The sequence below is a fragment of the Leptodactylus fuscus genome, chromosome 5 (genome assembly GCF_031893055.1).
Source record: "Leptodactylus fuscus isolate aLepFus1 chromosome 5, aLepFus1.hap2, whole genome shotgun sequence".
In the NCBI taxonomy this organism is placed as follows: Eukaryota; Metazoa; Chordata; class Amphibia; order Anura; family Leptodactylidae; genus Leptodactylus; species Leptodactylus fuscus.
This window is the reverse complement of record NC_134269.1, coordinates 220,415,943-220,429,097: the sequence shown is the minus strand read 5'-3', so window position 1 is coordinate 220,429,097 and position 13,155 is coordinate 220,415,943. Positions and strand designations below refer to the sequence as shown.

The 13,155-nt window shown below is 46.7% G+C and overlaps 1 protein-coding gene across 1 annotated transcript in view; it reads right to left on the bottom strand.

Annotated features, from left to right (window-relative positions):
• BCAT1 (branched chain amino acid transaminase 1) overlaps positions 1-8,902 on the bottom strand; it is a 38,429-nt gene extending 29,527 nt beyond the window's left edge. Inside the window, exon 1 of the mRNA XM_075275475.1 lies at positions 8,773-8,902. Coding sequence (XP_075131576.1) covers positions 8,773-8,778 — 6 coding nt within the window. The 5' untranslated portion in view covers positions 8,779-8,902. The remainder of the gene's footprint in view (positions 1-8,772) is intronic.
• Between the last annotated feature and the right edge of the window lie 4,253 nt (positions 8,903-13,155).

Here is a 13,155-nt window from a genome sequence, read left to right as displayed (position 1 = left end):
TACTCATAGTAGTGGCAGTGATAGTAATGATAGTAGTAATAGTAGTGGTAGTAGAATTAGCAGTAGTAGTAGTGATATTAGTAATAGTGATAGTAGTAGTGATATTAGTAATAGTGATAGTAGTAGTGATATTAGTAGTAGTATTAGCAGTAGTAGTAGTGATAGTAGTAGTGATATTAGTAGTAGTGATATTAGTAATAGTGATAGTAGTAGTGATATTAGTAATAGTGATAGTAGTAGTGATATTAGTAGTAGTATTAGCAGTAGTAGTAGTGATAGTAGTAGTGATATTACTCATAGTAGTAGCAGTGATAGTAATGATATTGCTCGTAGTGATTCTTCGCACGTCTCCATGTCAGGTTTCTGATATCTTGGAGACGGTCCATTACTCGGCCTGGCGCCATGACTCCACTCCATACTCTGCCATGCTCTAGATCTAGTCTCATGCTTATAGCAATGACCTAGTGACTACTATACTCTCATATGCTTTACAAGCTTGTTCCTGGCCTTCATGCTGCAATAAATTGTTCAGCTTTTCACGTTACTTATGTACAGCAGCTTCAATCTTTATTGTGTGACGGGTGGAAGGACTCCGTCTGCTCGCACCTCTACTTATACATTACGAGTGCGCGGTGCCATTGCTCCTTATATATTGTCCGCCTGCAGCCACCACTAGGGGGAGCTCAGGAGCCTCTGTATGATCAGTGTGCAGACAGCACCCCCGGTGGTGAGTGCTGGGGATGGGAGGTTGGTAGCAGACACTCCTTATACTCCTTAAAGCTGAGGATTTGTTACATTTGTCTCCAGTCTTGGACATCTTCTTCAGCCATTGTTACAATGTATCAGTGTGGAGTCTGCACAGGCTGGAAACAATTGTAACAACCCCACAGCTGTGGACAAGCTGTCAGCCCTGGGGGATCGTCAAATAACTGGTTGTTCTCATTCCTCCATGCTTGGCCCCGCGGGCCCCCTGGGGGCAGTGGGGGCCTGACAGGAGGGGGAGGAGAAGCTGCAGTTGTGCTGATGAAGGTCAAGTTACTGAAGAATGAGAGGAGCGACCCCGACAGCTGCGACCCCCAAAGACCGGACTGTGACCTTCCGAGCCCTCCTCAGCACCTGCAGCTCCCTCTATCACTGCAGCAGCAAGAAGAGACTTGTCTGCTGCGGGGTGAACTCCCTGCAAGTCTCCTCCAATCAGAGCCGCCGATGCTGCGCACTCCTCTGACTACGACAACGGAGCCCGGGCAAGAAGTACAGAAGGAAAACCATCTGGGAGGATTATATAACTGCCAGCACATGGGGCGAGCCAGGGAAGTGGTACTGTGCACTGACTGTATATACAGGAGAAGTGGTACTGTGCACTGACTGTATATACAGGAGAAGTGGTACTGTGCACTGACTGTATATACAGGAGAAGTGGTACTGTGCACTGACTGTATATACAGGGGAAGTGGTACTGTGCACTGACTGTATAGAGGAGAAGTGGTACTGTGCACTGACTGTATATACAGGGGAAGTGGTACTGTGCACTGACTGTATAGAGGAGAAGTGGTACTGTGCACTGACTGTATATACAGGGGAAGTGGTACTGTGCACTGACTGTATATACAGGAGAAGAGAAGTGGTACTGTGCACTGACTGTATAGAGGAGAAGTGGTACTGTGCACTGACTACATATACAGGGGAAGTGGTACTGTGCACTGACTGTATATACAGGAGAAAAGAAGTGGTACTGTGCACTGACTGTATAGAGGAGAAGTGGTACTGTGCACTGACTATATATACAGGGGAAGTGGTACTGTGCACTAACTGTATAGAGGAGAAGTGGTACTGTGCACTGACTGTATATACAGGGGAAGTGGTACTGTGCACTGACTACATATACAGGGGAAGTGGTACTGTGCACTGACTGTATATACAGTGGAAGTGGTACTGTGCACTGACTGTATATACAGGAGAAGTGGTACTGTGCACTGACTACATATACAGGGGAAGTGGTATTGTGCACTGACTGTATATACAGGGGAAGTGGTACTGTGCACTGACTGTATATACAGGAGAAGTGGTACTGTGCACTGACTATATAGAGGAGAAAAGGAGTGGTACTGTGCACTGACTATATATACAGGAGAAGTGGTACTGTGCACTGACTGTATACAGGAGAAGTGGTACTGTGCACTGACTGTATATACAGGAGAAGTGGTACTGTGCACTGACTGTATAGAGGAGAAGAGAAGTGGTACTGTGCACTGACTACATATACAGGGGAAGTGGTACTGTGCACTGACTACATATACAGGGGAAGTGGTACTGTTCACTGACTGTATAGAGGAGAAGTGGTACTGTGCACTGACTATATATACAGGGGAAGTGGTACTGTGCACTGACTGTATAGAGGAGAAGTGGTACTGTGCACTGACTATATATACAGGGGAAGTGGTACTGTGCACTAACTGTATAGAGGAGAAGTGGTACTGTGCACTGACTGTATATACAGGGGAAGTGGTACTGTGCACTGACTACATATACAGGGGAAGTGGTACTGTGCACTGACTGTATATACAGTGGAAGTGGTACTGTGCACTGACTGTATATACAGGAGAAGTGGTACTGTGCACTGACTACATATACAGGGGAAGTGGTACTGTGCACTGACTACATATACAGGGGAAGTGGTATTGTGCACTGACTGTATACAGGAGAAGTGGTACTGTGCACTGACTGTATATACAGGAGAAGTGGTACTGTGCACTGACTGTATAGAGGAGAAGAGAAGTGGTACTGTGCACTGACTACATATACAGGGGAAGTGGTACTGTGCACTGACTACATATACAGGGGAAGTGGTATTGTGCACTGACTGTATATACAGGGGAAGTGGTACTGTGCACTGACTGTATACAGGAGAAGTGGTACTGTGCACTGACTGTATAGAGGAGAAGTGGTACTGTGCACTGACTGTATAGAGGAGAAGAGAAGTGGTACTGTGCACTGACTGTATATACAGGAGAAGTAGTACTGTGCACTGTCCATATATACAGGACAAGAGAAGTGGTACTGTGCACTGTCCATATATACAGGACAAGAGAAGTAGTACTGTGCACTGTCCATATATACAGGACAAGAGAAGTAGTACTGTGCACTGTCCATATATACAGGACAAGAGAAGTAGTACTGTGCACTGTCCATATATACAGGACAAGAGAAGTAGCACTGTGCACTGTCCATATATACAGGAGAAGAGAAGTAGTACTGTGCACTGTCCATATATACAGGAGAAGAGAAGTAGTACTGTGCACTGTCCATATATACAGGAGAAGAGAAGTGGTACTGTGCACTGTCCATATATAAAGGGGAAGAGAAGTAGTACTGTGCACTGTCCATATATACAGGAGAAGTAGTACTGTGCACTGTCCATATATACAGGACAAGAGAAGTAGTACTGTGCACTGTCCATATATACAGGACAAGAGAAGTAGTACTGTGCACTGTCCATATATACAGGACAAGAGAAATAGTACTGTGCACTGTCCATATATACAGGAGAAGTAGTACTGTGCACTGTCCATATATACAGGACAAGAGAAGTAGTACTGTGCACTGTCCATATATACAGGACTAGAGAAGTAGTACTGTGCACTGTCCATATATACAGGACTAGAGACGTAGTACTGTGCACTGTCCATATATACAGGACTAGAGAAGTAGTACTGTGCACTGTCCATATATACAGGATAAGAGAAGTAGTACTGTGCACTGTCCATATATACAGGACTAGAGAAGTAGTACTGTGCACTGTCCATATATACAGGAGAAGTAGTACTGTGCACTGTCCATATATACAGGGGAAGAGAAGTAGTACTGTGCACTGTCCATATATACAGGATAGAGAAGTAGTACTGTGCACTGTCTATATATACAGGACTAGAGAAGTAGTACTGTGCACTATCCATATATACAGGAGAAGAGAAGTAGTACTGTGCACTGTCCATATATACAGGACTAGAGAAGTAGTACTGTGCACTGTCCATATATACAGGACTAGAGAAGTAGTACTGTGCACTGTCTATATATACAGGACTAGAGAAGTAGTACTGTGCGCTGTCCATATATACAGGAGAAGAGAAGTAGTACTGTGCACTGTCCATATATACAGGACTAGAGAAGTAGTACTGTGCACTGTCCATATATACAGGACTAGAGAAGTAGTACTGTGCACTGTCCATATATACAGGACTAGAGAAGTAGTACTGTGCAATGTCCATATATACAGGACAAGAGAAATAGTACTGTGCACTGTCCATATATACAGGACTAGAGAAGTAGTACTGTGCACTGTCCATATATACAGGAGAAGAGAAGTAGTACTGTGCACTGTCCATATATACAGGAGAAGTAGTACTGTGCACTGTCCATATATACAGGATAGAGAAGTAGTACTGTGCACTGTCCATATATACAGGATAGAGAAGTGGTACTGTGCACTGTCCATATATATAGGAGAAGAGAAGTAGTACTGTGCACTGTCCATATATACAGGACTAGATAAGTAGTACTGTGCACTGTCCATATATACAGGATAGAGAAGTAGTACTGTGCACTGTCCATATATACAGGATAGAGAAGTAGTACTGTGCACTGTCCATATATACAGGATAGAGAAGTAGTACTGTGCACTGACCATATATACAGGAGAAGAGAAGTAGTACTGTGCACTGTCCATATATACAGGACTAGAGAAGTAGTACTGTGCACTGTCCATATATACAGGACTAGAGAAGTAGTACTGTGCACTGTCCATATATACAGATTATGAGAAGTGGTACTGTGCACTGTCCATATATACAGGACAAGAGAAGTAGTACTGTGCACTGTCCATATATACAGGACTAGAGAAGTAGTACTGTGCACTGTCCATATATACAGGGGAATAGAAGTAGTACTGTGCACTGTCCATATATACAGGGGAAGAGAAGTAGTACTGTGCACTGTCCATATATACAGGAGAAGAGAAGTAGTACTGTGCACTGTCCATATATACAGGACTAGAGAAGTAGTACTGTGCAGTGTCCATATATACAGGAGAAGAGAAGTAGTACTGTGCACTGTCCATATATACAGGACTAGAGAAGTAGTACTGTGCAGTGTCCATATATACAGGACAAGAGAAGTAGTACTGTGCACTGTCCATATATACAGGACAAGAGAAGTAGTACTGTGCACTGTCCATATATACAGGACTAGAGAAGTAGTACTGTGCACTGTCCATATATACAGGACTAGAGAAGTAGTACTGTGCACTGTCCATATATACAGGATAAGAGAAGTAGTACTGTGCACTGTCCATATATACAGGACAAGAGAATTGGTACTGTGCACTGACCGTATATACAGGGGAAGAGAAGTAGTACTGTGCACTGTCCGTATATACAGGACTAGAGAAGTAGTACTGTGCACTGTCCATATATACAGGACTAGAGAAGTGGTACTGTGCACTGTCCATATATACAGGAGAAGAGAAGTAGTACTGTGCACTGTCCATATATACAGGACTAGAGAAGTAGTACTGTGCACTGTCCATATATACAGGACAAGAGAAGTGGTACTGTGCACTGTCCATATATACAGGACAAGAGAAGTAGTACTGTGCACTGTCCATATATACAGGGGAAGAGAAGTGGTACTGTGCACTGTCCGTATATACAGGACAAGAGAAGTAGTACTGTGCACTGTTCATATATGCAGGACTAGAGAAGTAGTACTGTGCACTGTCCATATATACAGGAGAAGTAGTACTGTGCACTGTCCATATATACAAGAGAAGTAGTACTGTGCACTGTCCATATATACAGGAGAAGTAGTACTGTGCACTGTCCATATATACAGGAGAAGTAGTACTGTGCACTGTCCATATATACAGGAGAAGTAGTACTGTGCACTGTCCATATATACAGGAGAAGTAGTACTGTGCACTGTCCATATATACAGGAGATGAGAAGTAGTACTGTGCACTGTCCATATATACAGGACTAGAGAAGAAGTACTGTGCACTGTCCATATATACAGGAGAAGTAGTACTGTGCACTGTCCATATATACAGGAGATGAGAAGTAGTACTGTGCACTGTCCATATATACAGGACTAGAGAAGAAGTACTGTGCACTGCCCATATATACAGGAGAAGTAGTACTGTGCACTGTCCATATATACAGGAGAAGTAGTACTGTGCACTGCCCATATATACAGGAGAAGTAGTACTGTGCACTGTCCATATATACAGGAGAAGTAGTACTGTGCACTGCCCATATATACAGGAGAAGTAGTACTGTGCACTGTCCATATATACAGGAGAAGTAGTACTGTGCACTGTCCATATATACAGGAGAAGTAGTACTGTGCACTGTCCATATATACAGGAGAAGTAGTACTGTGCACTGTCCATATATACAGGAGAAGAGAAGTAGTACTGTGCACTGTCCATATATACAGGAGAGAAGTAGTACTGTGCACTGTCCATATATACAGGAGAAGTAGTACTGTGCACTGCCCATATATACAGGAGAAGTAGTACTGTGCACTGCCCATATATACAGGAGAAGTAGTACTATGCACTGTCCATATATACAGGAGAAGTAGTACTGTGCACTGTCCATATATACAGGAGAGAAGTAATACTGTTTTATATACTGCTGAGTTATAGATGAATGATGAGTGTTCTTCTCCTGATGGATGTTGGCGCTGGAGGTTGTACTGTGCGCTCCCCATACAGGACTATCCACCACATAGGGGGAGCTGCAGCGCCTCTTCGCTAATCAGGACGATCTCACATTGTCGGTGTGACACATGTCTGTCTTATCTGTCACTGCCACCCATCATGTCACCATTGCCCCCTCCTCTGGGGTACAGGGGCCCCCTGCTCTCCCGGTCTCAGAATCCTCCACCCCTCACTCATTCTTCTGTCTCCAGCGCACTAGTCTATCACTTTGTGGGAAAGCTGGGTGGTAATCCACATGGCCGCTATACAGAGGCTCTAACCAGGCTGAATGGCAAAACCACATGGAATCAGATGATGTGTAACTAGACAGGTTGTCATTCCGGAGTCTGAGAAAGCTGGGTGACTGCCCCCATGAAGGCTGTAATAGAGGCCATCCTGATGTCCAGGGCGTGTGATAATGGCATCCTATATACTGGTTATTCCTGTATACGCCTCAGGGGGCTGGGAAAGCTGGGTGACTGCCCCTATTGGGGTCTGTAGTAGATGATCCTGATGTCCAGGGTGTATATACTGGTTATTCCTGTATACACCTCAGGGGGCTGCTCTGTATCTGTCTGGACAGGACTGGGTGAGGACAATGACCTGGAGTGATCCTGCAGTTTTTGGAAGACAATGGATATTATCTCAGGTTTTCTTCTGCTCCGGCCCCTAAAGCTGTAATGGCCTGTAATAGGGTGAGCTGGAGGGTGCAAGACCCCCAATAACCAGCGCACGGGGCCAAAAATACAAGTGTCACCCTTCACCCCCATACCTGTCTGACAGGTGAACTCCTTCTGCATGGGCCTATGTGGGGGCAATACACAAAGTCTATATGACCCCGATATAGGCGCATCATCACTATTCACATGGCACCAACATATTCTGTAGCAGTGTACATATCTGGTTACTTGTAGTACAGGACCAGCTGCCATATGGACTCACGCCATACTGTGGCTATACACAAGTTATACCGCCCCCCACAAGACCATATGTACCTACGTGTGTCCTGAGATGCCATATACTGTAGCTATACACAAGTTATACCGCCCCACGTGTGTCCTGAGATGCCATATACTGTAGCTATACACACGTTATACCGCCCCACGTCTGTCCTGAGATGCCATATACTGTAGCTATACACAAGTTATACCACCCCACGTGTGTCCTGAGATCCCATATGGGCTGATGTTTTGTAGCTTTTGGTTTCTAGACTAATAGTGTGAACTGGGTGCATCATATAAGTCCCATATATACCAGTATATAGAGGCTGCAGCATGGGACTAAGTTATATTAACAGTATATACTAACCCCTTTGAGGGGTATATAGAGATAGGGCAGTATACAGCCAGCAGCTTGTCATGGGTATACAGGATAACACTGCGATTGCATCAGCCCCTGCCTGTCCTATAGACATATCCGTATAATGTGCCACATGTGGAGGGCAGAGCGTATACTGTGTATATCAGAGGATACATTGTATATACTTACTACAGGGCTTACTGTATATTGTATATATAACTAGTGTATAGTAATGCGGGGAGCGGAGGATACATTGTATATACTGTACTACAGGGCTCACTATATATTGTATATATAACTAGTATATAGGCATGTAAGGTGTCAGGGCCGATGATGGGATGTGTGTACAGGCTGCAGGGCACAGAAGCTTCAAACACTGATACATTGTATATATAGTGCACATAGCAGAGGATACATTGTATATATAGTGCACATCCTAAAGGACTGTGTGTAAAGTGTTTGTGTATAGCAAAAGATACTTTGTGTTTAATGTCTTTATTAAGCAGAGGATTCATTATATATAGTGTATAGAGGAGGATACATTGTATATATAGTGTATGGAGGATACTTTGTATATATATAGTGTGTGGAGGATACTTTGTATATGTAGTGTTTGGAGGAGGATACATTGTATCAGTATGAGTCGGTGGGCTGTGTACTCAGCTATGGGTGCTGTTGCGGTTTTCCTTCCTGTGTGCACTGGCAGCTGCGGCTCTTACCTCCATGCTGATTTCTCTCTTGATGCTCAGGACACGTTGCAGAGTCCGGAGACTGTAGCTGAGCTGTGTGTGTAGCTGAGCCGCCTCTACCGGGAGGATGACATCAGCTGGGGGAGTGATCTATAGAGAGGAGGAGGAAGAAGAAGAAGAAGAAGAAGAGTGCCCCCTGGTGAGACCGAGCCTGGCACTGATGAGGAGGGAGAGTGCCCCCTGGTGAGACCGAGCCTGGCACTGATGAGGAGGAGGAAGAAGAAGAAGAGTGCCCCCTGGTGAGACCGAGCCTGGCACTGATGAGGAGGAGGAAGAAGAAGAGTGCCCCCTGGTGAGACCAAGCCTGGCACTGATGAGGAGGGAGAGTGCCCCCTGGTGAGACCGAGCCTGGCACTGATGAGGAGGAGGAAGAAGAAGAGTGCCCCCTGGTGAGACCAAGCCTGGCACTGATGAGGAGGGAGAGTGCCCCCTGGTGAGACCGAGCCTGGCACTGATGAGGAGGAGGAAGAAGAAGAAGAGTGCCCCCTGGTGAGACCGAGCCTGGCACTGATGAGGAGGAGGAAGAAGAAGAGTGCCCCCTGGTGAGACCGAGCCTGGCACTGATGAGGAGGGAGAGTGCCCCCTGGTGAGACCGAGCCTGGCACTGAGGAAGAGGAGGGAGAAGAAGAAGAAGAGTGCCCCCTGGTGAGCCTGGCACTGATGAGGAGGAGGAAGAAGAAGAAGAGTGCCCCCTGGTGAGACCGAGCCTGGCACTGATGAGGAGGAGGAAGAAGAAGAAGAGTGCCCCCTGGTGAGACCGAGCCTGGCACTGAGGAAGAGGAGGGAGAAGAAGAAGAAGAAGAGTGCCCCCTGGTGAGACCGAGCCTGGCACTGATGAGGAGGAGGAAAAAGAAGAAGAAGAAGAAGAGTGCCCCCTGCAGAGACTGTAACCAGGGGCGTAGCTATAGGGGGTGCAGAGGTTGTAGTCACTCCTGGGGCCTGGAGGCTTTGGGCCCTGTTACAGATTTTGCCTAGAGCCCAAGTAGCTGCATGTATAAGCCCTGAGTATATAACGGCCTCTCTGCTCGCCCCGGGGCATGCTGGGAGTTGTAGTCCTGCACTCATTCCTTTCATACAGTTTATGTCTTGCACAATCTCTGCGGCCGCGCCCTCCAGTCACAGGAAACTCCTTCTGCCAAAAATTCTTCTTACACCCGTCCTCCTCTGCCCCCTCCTGAGGACGTCCTGCTCTCACTGTACATCACTCCTAGGGGCAATATATCGCAGAGGGGGAGCCTGACACCCCAATCCGGGCAACCCCTGAGAGTCTGTGCCCCAAGGGAACTAGAGGGCGCCACAGAGGGGAAGGAGGAGGAACCTAATGAGCAATCGGTAATAGTGAGGGCCCCAGTAATAGAGAGGGCCCCAGTAATGGTGAGGGCCCCAGTAATAGAGAGGGCCCCAGTAATGGTGAGGGCCCCAGTAATAGAGAGGGCCCCAGTAATGGTGAGGGCCCCAGTAATAGAGAGGGCCCCAGTAATGGTGAGGGCCCCAGTAATAGAGAGGGCCCCAGTAATGGTGAGGGCCCCAGTAATAGAGAGGGCCCCAGTAATGGTGAGGGCCCCAGTAACAGTTAGGGCCCCAGTAACAGTGAGGGCCCCAGTAATGGTGAGGGCCCCAGGGTCACCCTGCCCTTCTAATAGTTCCCCTATGTCCTAGGGATGAGCTCTGGATTTCGTCCGTTATCAGTGACCCGTCTGGGGGGGTAATAATAAGTTCTGCCCCTTTATGTTCCGATTCTGTCCCATCTTCCGTCTCTCTACTTGCTGTCAGTGAATGGATCACCCACAGCCCTTTGGCTTCTCACTGCTGAGGGTTTGTTACAATTGCATCCAGTCTGGACAATGCTCTGTGAGCTCCGGACTGATACATTGTATCCATCATCTGCTGCTGGGTTGTTTGATACATTGTAACAAATTCTCATGAAAACAGCAAAGTGTGAACCTGGATCTTGTATCAAAAGTCCTGGAACGAGGGAAAAGCTGTGAATGTGAACAGGACCTAAAACCTGGCGCAGGTGACCCAAACAGTAGGAAGGACGCGGTCCAGGTGTAACACTCAGCGGCCGCATCGCTCCGGCAGATACCAGTCCAGTTCTATAGGTGCAGTCATATATGGCGCTGATATCCGGCTCTGGAATTCACGTAAAGTGTCGGAGCGGCGTCACGAGCGCACTAAACGCCGTTTTCCCAGCAGTAATTTGTATTTTTGGCTCCCAGGTCACGGTCAGCGCCGGGACGTCCGCCCGCACCGCCTATTTTATGAGATTTGTTGTTGTGGAGGTGCGACAAAGTCAAGGTCCTGGCTCCAATCACTAAGTACACAAATATGTAACGCTCAGGGGGTGAGGTGAGCACACAACACACCCCCACCCCACCCCCAAACAGGGTCAGCACAGTCCACACAACAGCTGCGACCCATTCATCCGAAACTGACAACACAGATAAGAGGAGAGCAACAGAACAGCGCCACCCGCAGGCCGAACCAAGAAGGGGAGCAATTGTCAGTATGGGGAAAGCCAGAAATAAGGGAGAGGAGACCGTCAACAAGCAGCTCATGGTCACCATTGGAGCATCGCTGCAGCATATCAATGGTTAACAGCAGCGCAGATGTCCCCCCGCCCCGGAGAGCGCAACGTATAATTGTCAGATTAGATTTCACATCACATGAAGGACATTATAAACTGCTGCGAACCTCATTACTGAGGACATGACCCTGCAGGGGCCGCGGCGAGCTGTGTGATAGGAATTAGTACATATATACTGTATATAGTCACCTCTGTCCACCAGGATGTCCTGCAGTCTATACATTGCCCACTAGAGGCCAGCACCACACACTCACTTTACAACTTGCTGCAAAGCTATATATCTCATCTATAATAGCTAAGAAAGAGTTAATGAGTGAGAGGTCCGCAGGAGGAAGATAAGAAGCCGACAACCTGACAACAGCGAGAGAAAGAAATAGCAGCTACTGAGCGGTGTGATCAGGTGTGAGATGAGATGATGATGTCATCAGAAGCCTCCGGATACAGACCCCAAACACCAGATATATCCTAACATGGCACTGAAACTACAGGGGGCGGGGCTGTGACAACCTCTCAGACATGATCTATACAGGGGGTTGTCAGTAATAACAGGCTGACATGGAGAGAAGCTACTACAATCTATTACTATCTGTTATCAGCCATGTCAGGAGAGGCCGACTGTAGGACAGGAGAATACAATCTATTACTATCTGTTATCAGCCATGACAGGAGGGGAGAGGCCGACTGTAGGACAAGAGAATACAATCTATTACTATCTGTTATCAGCCATGTCAGGAGGGGAGAGGCCGACTGTAGGACAGGGGAATACAATCTATTACTATCTGTTAACAGCCATGTCAGGAGAGGAGAGGCCGACTGTAGGACAGGAGAATACAATCTATTACTATCTGTTATCAGCAATGTCAGGAGAGGAGAGGCCGACTGTAGGACAGGGGAATACAATCTATTACTATATCTGTTATCAGCCATGTCAGGAGAGGCCGACTGTAGGACAGGGGAATACAATCTATTACTATCTGTTATCAGCCATGTCAGGAGAGGAGAGGCCGACTGTAGGACAGGGGAATACAATCTATTACTATCTGTTATCAGCCATGTCAGGAGAGGAGAGGCCGACTGTAGGACAGGGGAATACAATCTATTACTATCTGTTATCAGCCATGTCAGGAGAGGAGAGGCCGACTGTAGAACAGGGGAATACAATCTATTACTATCTGTTATCAGCCATGTCAGGAGAGGCCGACTGTAGGACAGAGGAATACAATCTATTACTATCTGTTATCAGCCATGTCAGGAGGGGAGAGGCCGACTGTAGGACAGGGGAATACAATCTATTACTATCTGTTATCAGCCATGTCAGGAGGGGAGAGGCCGACTGTAGGACAGGGAAATACAATCTATTACTATCTGTTATCAGCCATGTCAGGAGAGGAGAGGCCGACTGTAGGACAGGGAAATACAATCTATTACTATCTGTTATCAGCCATGTCAGGAGGGGAGAGGCCGACTGTAGGACAGGGGAATACAATCTATTACTATCTGTTATCAGCCATGTCAGGAGAGGAGAGGCCGACTGTAGGACAGGGGAATACAATCTATTACTATCTGTTATCAGCCATGTCAGGAGAGGAGAGGCCGACTGTAGGACAGGAGAATACAATCTATTACTATCTGTTATCAGCCATGTAAAGAGAGGAGAGGAGAGGCCGACTGTAGGACAGGGGAATACAATCTATTACTATCTGTTATCAGCCATGTCAGGGGAGGAGAGGCCGACTGTAGGACAGGGGAATACAATCTATTACTAT